The 16,336-nt window shown below is 39.6% G+C and overlaps 1 protein-coding gene across 1 annotated transcript in view; it reads left to right on the top strand.

The window, feature by feature from the left end:
• The window catches only part of PCCA (propionyl-CoA carboxylase subunit alpha), a 313,957-nt gene that overhangs the window by 234,538 nt on the left and 63,083 nt on the right, over positions 1-16,336 (top strand). Inside the window, exon 20 of the mRNA XM_054162910.1 lies at positions 1,045-1,143. Within this exon, the coding sequence (XP_054018885.1) occupies positions 1,045-1,143 (99 nt within the window). The remainder of the gene's footprint in view (positions 1-1,044; positions 1,144-16,336) is intronic.

Here is a 16,336-nt window from a genome sequence, read left to right as displayed (position 1 = left end):
AGAATGTGTGCAATATTTGTGTCATTATTAATATTGTCTATAATTTACCGATGAAAATATTTTGGTCAGTTTAAAAGAGGAAGGAAACCAACTAAGTGTTATTATTACCCCTCCCCCCCCCCCCCCCCAGTCTGGAGTAAAATATATAACTGAAATTGTATTTAGCTGCCTTGGATAGCATGATGAGTGTTCAGAACATGCCACAAATATATAATATTAATCATTCATTATGTTAGTCCATGTATAATACCTTTTTTCATAATCCAGCTCTTCCTCTTAGGCTCTTACAATACTGAACATGTGAAGTGCGTTTTTAAGCAGTATTATACAATAGAAGAATGACAGAAGTGTCATTAGAGCTACTCTGATCTACATTTTCTTTACAACTCAGGATTGTTGCTCTTTACCTAGAAAAATTTTTTTACAAATATTATGGGGTAGTGTTTTTAAGAAAGATTCTTTATGGATAAACATATTGATGTTCAAGTCAGAAACTGTATTCCTCTGATCAGCTGTATATTGTATATTGGAATAAAACATGACAGAATCTGCAAAGTTTTTATAGACTTCATGGCAAAACATCAAAGAATTAATTACTGCCTCATATTAATTAAGATAACAATGCAAAACCCTTCATTAGAAGCATAGGAAAAGTTCTTCCTTGGTCCTTGGAGAGAATATTATATGCAAGCCCTGTTGTGTGGGTTGCAAGGTGTCACTGGAATTTATATGCATTACTTGTCTAATTGCAGTAAATGTAGCATGTCCAGATAGGTTTAAAAGTTGGATGGCTGTTTGTTACTTGCTGGAAATCACTTGAAACCTTGCTACTCGGAGGCAGCTGTTCACAGGTCCTTCACCTCTCCCCAGAGATAGCTGGAAGACTGTTGTTGGACCCTGTCTTTTATGGCAGAAGCAGTAAACATGACAGGTTGTTTGGGAGCCATCTGTTTTAAAATGGTTGCTGCTTTGTATGCAGTAATGAACTTGAGATCAGTTTTCTGTCTGTCTTCATAGTAACAGCCTTGTTTGGTGTCACAACAGGTGGAAGTTGATGGGATGAAACTAAATGTGACCAGCGAGTGGAACCTGGCTTCACCCTTATTGTCTGTCACCATTGATGGTACTCGGAGGATTATACAGGTAAACTCAGCAGCATTTCATTTTTAGAGCTGAGGTAACCAGAAAGCTTTAGGTATACAGATAATACTGATATGTGGGGTCTAAACTTGCTACATCATTAAAATTACGTGATGTTGTGTGAGTAGCATTGTCTTTCTGCTAAAGCTTCAGCAAACTTGTCTCGAAGCTATTTAACTAGAATTTTCCATATATATCTTTTAAAGAGAAGTTACTTATTTTAGACATAAATTTACCTCAGTTTCTAGGACGATGTTAGGAGATACAGTTTCTTTATCACTTAAGAAATAAAGAATGAATTACTGGGGGGAAAAAGAAAACAAACAGCCTGCCACCAGAAACCAACAAAAAACTGATGTGGGGTCCTTCAGTAAAAGAATTCTCTTCCATGTTTTTGGATCAGGTGATTTTTCCACTTAGGCCTTTGCAATTTGAAAATCACAGGACAGTGTATCTCCCATGTAACATGGTTTTTTTAATATGCATTTAATATGATTTGTGGCATGGTTTGAGAAAACAAATATAGAAATCATCTCAAACTTGGTGGTGCTCTAAGAAAAAAGGACTAAAAAGATTAATATAGTTGTATATTCTTTCCTTGTAACCAGTAATGTGTTGAAAATAACTCTGAAGGGGTGTGCTTTTAACTGCCTCATAAATTTGCTGAATGTAATGCCAGTCAGGATTTACATATCTGTTGACAAATGATTGCTCTGTAAATAACTATTTATCCTGGCAACTGTAAAGTGAGAGAAAAAAACCCCAAACTTTTGAAGTTCTTGAAAGTATTTTGCTACATTCAACATTACCTATTTATTGTGTATTTAATAGTGATACAGTAGTCACATTTCTGATAATTGCAGTGAAATGTGTCTTTTGTTTTTGTTTTGTTTTTTACTCCTGGTAAATTACTCAAGTAGAGATACTGTTGTTTGCTTTGACTGAGTTTTAAACACTGTAACTTGAAGATAAAATTCTGTTCAAGGTTAGTATTGAGGGAAAGTGAAACTTTAATTACATGCCCATGTAAACTCTGTACTGAGGTTTTGTAGATTTTGTGTAAAGTTAACCCCAGCTGCAGGGCTTATACATATCCAAGATAATTTTGTAGTTTAAAATGTAGTTTTACATTTTAATGCTGGTCCATTTTGGAGTTATTTTATATAATAGAGTCCTAATTTTGAAGAGGAAACAATACCAATGTATGAATGTGTAAAATTTAGAAGAAAAGCTTTATGTTTAGAACAGGTAACTGTCAAGAAGGCCTCATTGCAAAGTATATCATAATTATGGGGTTGGATCTTAGACTATAACTAGTAGTAGTAAGACCAGTTAGCTAAAAGTGTAATATTTGAACTGTCACATAAAACTACTTTCAGAATTACTTAATGTGAGATCAGAACATGCTTTCTTCTAGGAGCTGAGCCAGCAGTGGTGTTACTTTCACTCCCTGAGTATGATCAGACTGTATGAAATACCGCAGGGCCAGCCACAGCAGCAAGGAATGAGCTGGCTGCATGGTCTCTATCCAACAGAATGTAGAATAAGCACATATGTTGCTTCTTCCTCAGATTTTATCTGTGGGTCCTGGCTTTTAGCAAAGAAACACAGTAACTTGAAAAGTTATTAATCTTTTAGTGTATATATGTAAATTTATGGGAACCTTAAACTTGACCTTTGATACCCACTCACTGGAATCTAAATTGGTTTTTTGGTTATGTATTTCTGTAGACTTGCCCCACTGCAAGAACCAAATTAGACAAGTGTATTCCTGTAGGTCAATTTGTCTCCAAAAGCAATTGACCCCTGAGTCTTGAAGTATCTTCTTTCAGCAAGACTTAGCCCTAGAGCCATTTAAGCAACAAATATGGATGAATCGAATAATTCCAGCTGTGCTTTATTAGTTTTCAACCAATCTAATTTCTCTTCATAGTTGGTTTCATTCTTCTAAACTTGCTCAACCAAATACAGTCTTTGTGAACACTGGATATCTTTGAAGGTTTGATTTATGCACCTTGGGCTCAATCCTGCAGCCTGGCCCCAGTCCAGCAAAGCACTTAAGCATGGAAGCTGGAAATAAATAATTTTTAAATGTTTTGGTTTAAAATGTATTTATGTAAATTACAGTCTAGACATTCAGATTGTTGCATATCTGTCACACATTTAAAAATAAGTAATTAAGCATGGTCATGTATTTCCACTCCTTTGGTGAAGGCTCAATGTGTAACAGAGCAAAGCAGAGCAACAACTCTGCCACAGCGTTAAGAAGGCCTGCGAGCTTACAAGGTAGGTTTTCTAAGACTGTTTCTAGAGTAGAGGACCCATGAATACATCTGAGTGCCTGAGGAATGGCATATGCCCTGGTCACAGTCTGTCTAGGGCATATCAGGGCACAACTAGGATCTGCAGCAGTCCCTTCCTTCCTGCTTTTGTATCCTTTGTGAGGAAGCCCATCTGCGTGAAGCAGATGGGCACTGTGGAGTGCCTGGCCAGGTCCCCAGATGAGAGAGGGACTAGAACCCTGGGGGATACTGCAGGTCTATTTGGCTGCAGCAGAAGGGCTTTGCAATCTTTGTGCTGCTTTGGATTACTGTGAAGTTCTTTACAGTGAGATTGGTAAAATAATGGAACAGGTTGCCCAGGGATGTGGGGCCCAGGCCCCATCCCTGGAGACATTCAAGATCAGACTTGATGTGTCCCTGATCTAGGTGGAGGTGTCCTTGCTCACTGCAGGGGGGTCGGACAAGATGACCTTTGAGGGTCCCTTCCAACACCATGCAATCTGTCAATCTGTGAAATCCATAGGGTGCTATACAGTGTGATGAAGTGATGAAAACTTGTAGATGGGCATCACATTTGTCAATCTCCAGTCAAATGTGACCTCCCCAGTTAGCCAGGACTGCTGATAAATGACAGGAAGTGACTTGGTGTGCACTTACACCAACATCGGTGTATGCTGTCTGGCCCCATAGACTTGTGCTTGTCTAACTGGTGCAGCAGGACGCTAACAGTGTCCTCTGGGATTATGGGGACTTCATTCTGCTCCCCATCACTGTCTTTCATCTCAGAGGGCTGGGTATGCAGCAAACAACTGGTTCTGCTACTACAAAGATACTGAGTACCTCAGCCTTTTCCTCATGCTTGACTGCTATGTTGCCCCCTGCATCCAACGCAGTACAGAGATTCTCCTGTCTTCCTTTTGCTGCTAATCTATTTGTAGAAGCATTTTTTTTTTTGCCTTTAACAACTGAAGTGAGATTAATTTCTACTTGAGCTTTGGTCCTAATTTTCTCACAGTATCACAGTATAACTAAGGTTGGAAGAGACCCCAAGGATCATCGAGTCCAACCTGTCCCGGTAGACCTCATGACTAGACCATGGCACCAAGTGCCACGTCCAATCTCCTCTTGAACACCTCCAGGGACGGTGACTCCACCACCTCCCTGGGCAGCACATTCCAATGACGAACGACTCGCTCAGTGAAGAACTTTCTCCTCACTTCGAGTCTAAACCTCCCCTGGCACAGCTTGAGACTGTGTCCCCTTGTTCTGGTGCTGGTTGCCTGGGATAGCATCACAATTTTGTAGTGCATAGCATCACAATTTTGTAGTTCCCCTGAGTGGCCTGTCCCTTTTTCCAAAGTCCATAAGCTCTCCTTTTTCACCTGAGATGCAATCAAATCTCTTTTTCAGCCAGGCCAGCCTTCCTTCCTGCTGACTCATCTTTTGGCACAGGAGGTTGGCCTGCTCCTGTGCCTTTTAAGAATTCCTTCTTGAAATATGTCCAGCCTTTTTGGACTCCAAGGTCATTGGGACTGTCTCCAAAGGAACACTGTTGACCATTCTCCCAGACAGGCCAGAGTCTTCCTGCTGGAAGTCTAAGATGGCAGTTCTGCTGATCCCCCTCATTACTTCTCCAGCAATCAAGAACTCTTACTGTTTTATGATCAATCTGCTGAAGACTAATGGGGCGGAGATTGGAGTCAATACAGCTGACCAATACGATCGAGTATTGTTCCTTTATTGTTCCAGTATTGCAGGCCTATGGTGCGAGTAAAGTAAAGCAAAGAAGAAGAGGAGAAAGGAAAGGCAGAAGTGCGTAGCAAGGGAACTTCTACAACTTATATAAACTCAGAGAGCCTCGTTGGCATGGCTTCATTGGTTCCCTATGAGTGACCACACATCACACTATTATAGATTATTGGTCCAACTATTAACGACACGCAAGGTTGTTGCTGCAGGTGCATGTCCTGTTGTCCCAAGATAACTTTCTGTGTTTATAGCTACCAGTGTCCGGTTTTAGTTACATGCTGCAGGCACAGCACTGTTTTGCTACACTGGTAGCTGGCTCTGCACTTATGCTGAGCATAGCCTACCACCATGTCAGGCTCTAGGCCTGCACTGCCAGATTGCTCACACTGCTCGTCGCTGGCATTGCCACACAAGACAGCCTCCAATTCTCACAGGTCCTTCTCTGTTACAAACAGCAGGTCTAGCTACCCTAGTTGGTTCTGTCAACAGCTGTGCCCAGAAATTATCTTCCAGACATTCTAGGAACCTCCAGGACTGTTCCCTCTCTGCTGTGTTGTATTTCAAGCAGACATCAGGAAAGCTAGCAATCTTAAGACTTTTCCCAGATGACTAAGAATATTTCATCTATCTTTTCATCCTGGTTGTGTAGTCTGTAACAGATTCCTACCAGGATATCTGCTTTGATGGCCTTCTCCTTGATTCTTACCCATAAACACCCAACCCTATTGTCACCATCATTAAGCTTGACAATCAAAACACTTCCTGCCATACAAGGGCTACCCCACTACCTCCCCTTCCTTGCCTAGCCCTTCTGTAGAGTTTGTAGCCATTGATTGTGGCACTCCAGTTGTGTGAGTCATCCTACCATGTTTCTGTGATGCCCGTTATATCCTGCTTTTCATGATGCACAATGGCTTCCAGCTCCTTCTGTTTAATTTCCCATGCTGTGTGCATTAGTGTAAATGCACTTCAGTTGAGCAAATGGTCCCACCATGTTTATGCAGGGAGAAGTCCTAATTCATGTAATCATAGAATGGTTTGGGGTGGAAGATACCTTTAAAGGTCATCTAGTCCAACCCCCATGCACTAAGCAGGCACATTTTTAACTACATCAGGAATTCCTACTTGACTGTTCTCAGATGCAGTGGTAGTTGCTAATCCATCAGTAAGTCTTGCATCTTTGTTGCTGCTTGGATCTCCATTCCCTGCCTCCACTGATACAGAAGACCAACAGACCTCACTAGCACAGCATCCTTCAAATACTGGTGTGCTGCCCTCAGGCTTATTTCTAGCAAGCCCAGTTTTGTGACCTTTCCCCTTCAAATCTAGTTTATGAATTGGAGAGTGAGTGGGAGGAGAGAAAGGAGGAATAAGCTATCTTTTTCATGGAGCTGAACATCTCTTTTTTTGAATGAATCAGAATCTAAGGGAACCTCAGGATAAACCAAATTAATCCATTAAGTACAGCAGATGCATGTAGGAGCTCCTCAGACCCTCTTTGCTTTGGCACTATTTGTGTTTAGGCGAGTTCTCAAAAAACATTCAAATTCTGATGCTGCTCTATGGCAACGCTACATGGACGAATCTTAAAACTCCTTAGTGCTGTTTAATGCTGTTTTTATTGATCCCATCAGTAAACACTCAACTCATTCTTATATGCCATTTATTTGCAGACAATTCCCTATAGTGAAAGGATTCTCAGACAAAATATCACCATCTTTTGCCAAGACTTTTGCACCTCTTTTTTGTATCATATGCACCCAGCCTGTTTTCAGCTGTGGGCATATTTTCAGCCCACACTGGTTTCACAGCTCTGCCAACTTGCTTTAATAAAACCTCTCACACTCTAAAGGTAGTGTAGGCATTCTGCCTGGATCCTGGAAAACTCTTGGTGGCTTTTGGCAGCTTCAGCAAAGCAATTTCACAATCTCACTGGCGATGCCTTCTCTTTGCATTTCCTGGCTTTCAGAGGATTGGTCTCTGCTGGACAGAAGCTCTGTAGACAGAACTCAGTTGGACAAGGTCCTGAGCAGCTCAATAGTACTTTGATATTAGCCTTGCTTTGAGCAGGGAACATGATTGCCTGATTTCCAGAGATCGCTTCTAGCCTAACTGTTCTGGGACTCTGTTGGACATCCCAAGCTCTACAGTAAAAAGGTTTTTACCAGTCTCAGCAAGATGTAATTAAGAGTGTGATGGATTCGCTAAACACGAACGTGGTCCTGTAAAGCTGAAACCATCAGTCTCAGGTTTCAAATGTTTCTGTGAATGAAATATATGAAGATTTACCAGTGGATTTTTCTCTACTTACAGCATTACAGGGAATTTAGTGATGGCATCACTACTATTTTTCAGATTTTATTTATTGTATCAACAATTGCAGCAGGAAGAGTATATCCTACATCCTGGGATATGATAAATTTAAGTGCTTTTCAGATACAATGTTTCTTTTGATTATTATTTTGGTCTCTAATAACAAAAAAGGCAAAAAAAAAAAAGAAAAACGTTGTAGGTTATGAAGCCTTTGTTCCTGGGAAATATCTGACATTCTGGGAAATGTCTGACAGGATAACAAAGCCTGTGCCCAAGTATTCATTTCCTTCAACCCCATGGAGATTTTTATTTTTTTTTAACATATGTATATATATATATTCTTATTACTTTTTAAAAGGACCCTTTTTTGGTTACCGTGTTGGGATCTCAGATGTAATCTGTGATAATGATATACAGGTTTCACATCTAAAGTACAATGACTTCACCACACTCCTTTTCTTAAACCATGGCAATGATTTTGGGAAGCTTTAGTGAGCAGTGTACGTGAAGATTCCTCAAGAGTCTGTTTTTCAGTGCTGTGCAATTACTGTACACACTCTGCTGTTGTCATTTACCCATGATTTCAGAATTATTTTTGCTAGGTTGTCTTCATAAGAGGGACACGTAATCATTTGCAAATAGGGGCAGACGTTTGAATATACTACATTCAAAGAGCTATACTGTTGGGTAAAGAACAGCCAGAGGGCTAGCGCCAGCACTAGATTCCTGGTGGTCCATATAGATTAATTGGTAGCTCGCTCCCTGGCTGTGTTTCAGCCTGTTCCAGTTATGACTGCCCTGAACAAATCTGGTACAGATTTCTGGCATGCTGTATAGACCGAAGCAGCAGGAGTAAGATAGCCATTGCCCTTTGGCTTTGGGAATAGTCATGAGCCCATTACTCACCTTTATTTAGCAGTATAGAAACACAAGCTGCCCATGTTTTCCTGTTTGCTCATCCAGCCACAGTAACCAGAGGAAATAGAGCGCAGCCTTGAAACTCCAAAAATGATGAGTGGATATGATACGGAGAAATTGATCTTTATCACCTCATTTGACACTCTCTTAGCATTTAGGACAAGCCCAAACAAGGTCTTAAATATCCTAAGTGAAAGGCAAGTACAGAAGCTGGTAGCATGCAATGTAGTATGCTTTGCTGTGTGTCAAGCTTGTAATTTTTTTTTTAAGTATTAATGTGTTAGTCAGGGAACTCTTGTTGCTGTTACTTCTTTCCCAGCAGTTGCACAAAGAGAATAATTTTACAGGCTGCTTATAGCAGCCTTATTATTGCCTAATGATTGCTGTGAGTAGTAGTGTCTGTGTTGCTTGTATACTCATTCTCACTCAGTTGCCTCTTTCAGTGCTGCAGATTTGTTCCTAACAGAGAGGCCTGGTTTTGTCTGTGTTGCTCTCTGAACATCTTCCCTTTCTGTTAGCTCCTTTCTGAGCTGTGGGGTCCAGAACTGTTCTGTGTTAAAAGCATGGTCAAAAACTAGACTTCTACTGTAACTTGATCATGTTTACTGATTTGTTAGCTGTTCTCATTACTAATTTGAAATATTTCCTGTGACTTTTTAAATCTGAGCTAAGCACAGAGCTGATGTTCCTATTTAATTATCATTTCTGGTTTGTAACAGCTGGGGTAGGCAAGGGAAGAAAAGATAAACTCTTGGCAAGAAGGTTTTGCCAGGAAGCTCTGAAGCTGTACAGCATTGTAGAGCACAGATACTGATGTCCTAATGCCACCCTTGGCAAATGACATAGCTGTTCTTGTGTGGAAGTAGATGAGCCCAGACACAGGAAAGTAATAGAATTTGTCATTGGAATGGGCTGCCCAGGGAGGTGGTGGAGTCGCCATCCCTGGAGGTGTTCAAGGGGAGATTGGACGTGGCACTTGGTGCCATGGTCTAGTTGTGAGGTCTGTTGGAACAGGTTGGACTTGATGATCCTTGGGGTCTCTTCCAACCTTAGTTACTGTGATACTGTGAAATTCTGAAACTTCATCAGTATACATGATTCAATACATATCTCCTATATGTACTTGGAAAGACCTGAGCGATCTGATTTAGATAATTAGTGGATAATTCAACTTGTTGAGTTTGTGGAAGGTTCTGTGCAAGAAAATGAGTAGTTATCTCATTTAAACTTCATTCTTTGATCATGGGTGATCTAAGGAAGACGTAAGAACACTGGTTAGGCCACACCTCGAGTACTGTGTCCAGTTCTGGGCCCCTCAGTTTAGGAAGGATGTTGACTTGCTGGAGCGTGTCCAGAGAAGGGCGACAAGGTTGGTGAGGGGCTTGGAGCACAAGCCCTATGAGGAGAGACTGAGGGAGCTGGGGTTGCTTAGCCTTGAGAGGAGGAGACTCAGGGGTGACCTTATTGCTCCCTACAACTACCTGAAGGGGAGTTGTTGTCAGGCAGAGGTTGGTCTCTTTTCCCAGGCAACCAGTACCAGAACTAACAGTCTTAGGCTGCGCCAGGGGAGGTTTAGGCTGGAGGTTAGGAGAAAGATTTACAGAGAGAGAGTGATTGCCCACTGGAATGGGATGCCTGAGGAGGTGGTGGGGTCGCCGTCATTGGGGGTGTTCAGGGCGAGGCTTGACAGGATGCTTGGTTGCATGGTTTACTTGACGAGGTGGTGTTGGATGATATGTTGGATGCGATGATCTTGAAGGTCTCTTCCAACCTGGTCTATTCTATTCTTTTCTTTTTTTTTTTTCCATCGGGTAAGACAATGAGTAACCCACTTCTATGCCAAATCAATCTCTCTGGAATTTACTACCTACTTTCCAGAGAGAGGTCTCCCACAATAAAACTCTATCTGCAAAAAACCAAACTTCTCTCTTTCTTTTACCTAATGGCATTAGTTATACTTTTTGCTACTTGAGGTGTTAACCAAATAAAGTTGGTTGTCACAGTTCTTATGCCACGTTTTGTTCCAAAGGATCTATCCATTTTAATGACAAACAATATTCAGGATGAATATTGTAAAGATTCTGTATGTGCTAGAAGACCAAAACATTGTGTTCAGTTGTTGACAGACGTTGTAGTTTTATGGTATCTAAACCCTGACAGACAAGGAATGATCCTCTTGAACATGGTTACATATTGTGAGAGCAAAGGGGAAGGAAGAGAAGAAGCATCAAAGCACTAGAAATGACTATGGATCTTGCAGAGAATCTCTTAGGGCTGTCATAAACATTATCAGATCTAGACTCACATGGCAGCACATTACCTGCACGCTGACTCCCCTAAAAGAGCAGAACATTTTGTGGCATGTTGAAACAAGAGCCAAGTTTCTAACATTTTTGGTAATTTAGAAGTTCACATGGAGGACTAGACTCTTCATTATTGCAAATAATTTTAAATAGCTAGATGTTTTGGGCTGGAGTGAGTGTTCCACACCAAATAAACTGTCTCTCCTGTGTTGTTTGGTTGTCGTTGTATTTGTTTTTCCTGTGCTTTTTGTTTGTTTGTTTGTTTTAAATTTGTCATCCACTGAAGTTTGGCAGAAAGAAGTAACAACTGACAAACACTGGGCATCATAACACCTGAAGAAATATAGGGAAAGATTTCTGTTCTCGTTTTTATGTTTATGGGATGACAGAAATTCCTAATCCATCTACTGTGACTAAATCCCAGGCATTTTAACAAAACAGTTCTTTAAAAAGTAGTACTCTTAGGAACTGTGCCTGCAACTTCATCTTTGATGCTCTGCAGGCTATTCACAGTGTGTTTAACATCTGTATATGCACTGTTTGGGAAGAGATTACATTTGATGCTTGGAAAAAGACTAAGGCACCTTGCAACAGGTTCTGGGGGAGGCCAGTATCTTGTCAGGATTCCACTTGAAGGAAAAGGCTGTTACTGCATAGTACCATTTACACTAGTTTTAGACATCTTTCACATGAATAAGTTATTCATACAGAGCAAGACTTGATCATCTTCTTCACTGGGTGACTTAAGAGCTTGAAAAAAGTGAATGTAGCCTCAGGAAGAACAACAAACTGAGGCTCCACATACTAAAAAATATGACCTAAACCTTATAATGGCTAAGGGTAGAACAGCAAGTGCACAACTAGACTAAGTTTCCCTCTGTAGCTTAATGTGCTAAGGAGAGGAAGTGATGGGATCACCAGTGGGGAATACTGAATTGTGACAACAGTAGAGTGATCCCTGAAGTTGAAAGACTTGTGAGGATATGCAAGTCTCAACATATAGTAAAATGTAGACAGTTTGCAACATACATGAAATCTTGGTGACATTACTAGTCTGGGATGACATCCCTAGGCTGGGATTTTGCTCAGTGGAAAGGGAGCACTGAAAAGAAGTTCTGCTTTATGCAGAGGTTCTAGGAGGAGAGGGGAAAGGAGACAAATAAACCCAGAAAAATCTTCATGTTTTGGCAAGATGACTTCCTGGTTTCACAGCTACTTCTGCAGCTTGCTCCTCCTTTCTGACCCACCATGGGGCTCCAAAGATCGAGAGTGACATAGGTGGTTGTGGTGGACAAAAGATTCTTTCTAGGTGTCCAGTCACCCTCATGTACAGAGAATCTCATGAATGAGATACTAACGGATCAATCTGCTGTAACTGTGTAAGGTGAAATGCAGTGTTTTTCCCCCCGACTTCCCTTTGGTGGGAATAATTTTTTATTTATTTTTTAAGATTAAATCTGTCTAGGGATGATTCTGGCTTGTGTTTTGCTAGGTTGGCTTTTCTAAAAGGTAGTAAATATTAACCAAAACATTGATAGCATTCTGCATTTCATGGCATAAGGCATTTAGAATTTCTAGTAGTAAGCAGTTGAAAGGAAGCAACTGGGGCTGGAAGAACTTCTGTGTTCTGAAAAACAGCACCAGGCTGGGAAACTTCATAGTGATCAATTCAAAAATTCATCTGTGACCTGTCTATAGGTTTTTCAGGCTTGTTTACTGTGGGTTGTTGTTTGTGGTTTTGGTTGGTTTGTTTTGGTTGCTGTGGTTGTTACGCTGTTGGTGGTGGTTGTGCTGTTGCTGGTCTGCATAGTCTGATGCATGTTGCCTGACTGTAGTCATGCTGTGGCTTGAAAAAGTTGCAAAAGATACAGGCCGTGGGACAGTCTGTTTATTTTCTGTAACAAATGCTCTCCAGCTTCACTATCAGCAATAAATAAAGGCAGCATATAGTATTCAAGATAAACATGTTACTTATATGAGTTCCTTTGCCAACTTGTATTCATTTTGACTTGGCATGTAACTTTTTCATTTGTGAGCAAAGCAAAAATTGTGCTTTTGATCTGTTGGAGTTTCTTTGTTTTGGTACCATTCCTTCCCTTCAGCTGCTTCCCTCCACTAGCTTGTAGAGCCCAAGATACCAGCAGATTTGTGGAGGCTACTCTTAAGATCCTGTTGTTTTCTAATGTCTGTGTCAGTTTGGAATCTCTTTCAGTATTATATATTTCATGTTTGGCTGAGCTTCTTTATCCTTCTTCATGTAAAGGTTGTTATCATTGTTATCTGCAAGTGCTCATCCACTGCAGGCTTAATGCAAAGCTGATTGTAACCCTACTGCATCTTACGATGAATAGATCATTGATACCCAACTAAGTGGAAATAATTTTCTATGGCAAAGCAGAAGAATTTAAAGTCAAATCACACTAACTTCTGGTAATTTACTGGGATTTACAGATTAAAATGGTTATTTGTGAAATTACTGTGGTATAGCATGCACTTAAGGGGAATCAAACACATTTTGTATGATTGTGTACACTTGACTATTTTTACATGTGTGCATCAGCATTTTGTTTGTATATATATAGCATATGCAGCATAGCGTACTGTAACCTGTGTGTGTAAAAGTACATATAATATTTATGTAACACTCACCCATTTGACAGCTTTGAGACTGCAGATAGATTCTTTTTTTTTTTGAAGTTATGATTTATGTATTTTTTTCCAGTTTTGATGTAGCTTGTTACTTTCCCATAAGGAAAAAAAAAAATACATACTTTTAACTCATATTATGCTAATTGAGCTAGTCTGAAGCTCTATCAGCTGTACCAGCCAGAAGAGCATTGGTTATGTCTAAGATCATATAGTTGATGCCAACAATGTAATGTTACTGTATTGGCAGGTAAATGTACAGTGATGTTTCATCTTTATGCAAGTGGTAGAATTCTTTTGCCTTTCAGTGTAAACCTCCTAGTAAATAATTTACAATTTATTAAGAAAACAATGACTGCATATAATTAACTATTCTCTTTTGCTACGTCTATTTGATTACTTTCCTGTTATCACATGCAATATGAAACCATCTATTATGTGGCATAGACTATGTAAATATCTAACTTTCCAGGAGAAACTGGAGACTGGTCCTTTTTCTAAGGAGGTGGAAAATAAAAGAATAATTGTTAGCTGTGTCCTTTCATTTGCTTGAAAACATCAATTACATTTACAAATCCCAGAAACACAAGCCCACCAGTGGAACAGAAATAACTCCTTTCAGTATGCTTCAAAAAAAATCTAATCACATCTAACAGCTAAAATTTATTTACAACTGTAATTTGAAACATTAATTACGATAATGTGCTGACTGCTTTTGTAACATGGTTCTCAAAAGCCTGGCAGTTCTCCTTTTGGTCTTGATGTAACGTATGTTTTGTGACTTGGAGAGTTTCTCTACCTTTCTTTCTTGTTTTTGGTTTTGAGTTGGTTGCTTGGTTTTTTGACACATACCCAGAAGGGAAATTACTTTCTTATTTGTTTGTTAACTGTTTTTTCTCACCTTCTCCATTATTTATTTTTCCCCACACTGGCTGTTAATTCAAGAGATAAATTTGAATGCTTACATTGACTATTAATACTATCAACAACTGAGTGTAATACTTTGTATTTAGAAACAGCAAACAATAGCAGCGAGAATTTAGAATTTACTATACTGTGATGCCAGTGCACTTCAGCAGCATCAGAGCAAGGAAGAGACTGCTTATATCTTTGTCTTGTCTTGACACGATGGCTTTAGAAAGTGCCTTCTTGGTACACAAGTATATTTGCCTTTATTAGATTGGTTTGGTTATTGTTCTGCTAGCTTATTCAGTTGTGAGTAAAGAAAATCTGTGTGAGGAAATACTTCAATTATTTGGTTTTCAGTTGCGTAAAATAAGTCAAATTGTCAAGATACCTGCCTTTTACTTTGAAAGCTGTTAAAGAAAATGACAAAAGGGCTCTTTTTATTTGGTTTTGTTTTGTTTTGAAGTTGTGTTTTTCTGTGTGGCAGGGAGATTAGCCAAAAAAATGGAATTTTTATTAGGACATGAAAAGGTCTCTAATGACCCTTGAAAGTGGACAAAAGGGTAGCACAATAAGTGACAGAACTCTAACGAGGGTGGAGGGCATTCCAGGAAAAAAAGAAATTAAATCCTTTAATTTTTTTCAGCTTGCCATTTTCTGACAGCTTATCAAGTGGTTGGGACTTGTTTTTTTTGGCATGCTGTTCGTTCATTGTAGGCAGCCGGTACTTTGTACTTCTTTGTGCTTTCCAAAACCTGATTGTGTTTATCCTAGACTGTGGGAAAAGTGTATATTCCTGTTTCCTTTATAAAAGTAAACATCAGGTTTTGTATGAAATTTTATTTCCCATATTTTCCATTCCATTAATCATTATTGTTGAAATATGTCAGGTTTTGGCACATCATCCTTTGTTTTCATATGATTGTACAGATTGTGGTGTCAGTGTGTGACCTGCTAAGTCAAAAAATAAGCATATTTGGGCTGTAGTAATTATTACTTCGTGGAGTGTAGCTGACGAACATGCACCATTATAAAAAAGGGACTAGGATTTAATTTATTGCTATTAAAATTATTTTGAGGGATATCTAGCTATTGCTGTACTGCACTTTCTCACTTAGTCTAGAGAAGGCAAGACTAAAGGGAGCTGTGACAATGACTTTTCACATAGGTGGCTGCAAAAAGAAAGGGAATAATATGTGTTTCCTGTCGGTGATAAAAAATAGCAGAATTGATGTGCTGCAGTGGCAGAAGGATTATTTTAGTCATATACCAGGGAAAAACTGATAAGGATTTTGAACACTGGGATAGATTGCTTAGGGAAGCTGTGAAATCTCTGCAATTGAAAGATTTTTAGAGTGGGTTAAACATGCTGGGAGTGACACAGGTGTATTTTGATTCTTCCAGGGGTACTAGACTAGAAGATCTCTCCAGATGATTTGCTAGGATTGCTGTTCCTAGGATTCATTGTTTTCAAAATGCTGAAGATCTCTGTGCAGCTCTTTGCAGTTTGTACTCACCTTCTCAAATCTGTGCTTCTTTTCTTACATGTATTCTCAGCATTGTGTAAGCGTTAGGGCTGTGTTCTCTGACTAGGACCCTGATTTGGGGTCTACATGTGGTGTGATTTAACAGTGGGAAGAAAAATGGTGAAAAAACTCTGCACGCTGAAGGACGAGACAGTTCACAAGAAGGAATTCTTTATGCATTTTGCATATTTAGATTATGAATGATACTGTGTTAAATCAATAACATCTTTTCTTTTGCATTGTCTTGTGGCTTACTGACAATGTAATATTTGAAGACCGTTTAATAACTTCAATCAACTCCTGAACCACAGTAGGTGACCAGACATTTCATAAGGTCATTTTTTTCTCCCTGTTTTCAAAGTGGCATCATTGGAGGTTTGCATTTTAAAGAGAGATTAAAATGTCTCTCATTAGGAGAGAATGAAGATAATACTAGATGTGACTAACAGGAATATGGAATCACGGACGTTTAGAGATGGCAGAAGCCTCATTATTCATGACCTTCATCTTTCTGCAAGCCCAAGGTTGTTCTGTGTCATACTTGGCCATATTT

Source organism: Dryobates pubescens, chromosome 7, assembly GCF_014839835.1.
Source record: "Dryobates pubescens isolate bDryPub1 chromosome 7, bDryPub1.pri, whole genome shotgun sequence".
Lineage (NCBI taxonomy): Eukaryota > Metazoa > Chordata > Aves > Piciformes > Picidae > Dryobates > Dryobates pubescens.
Note: the sequence above shows the minus strand (reverse complement) of the source record. Positions and strands in the feature narration are given on the sequence as shown.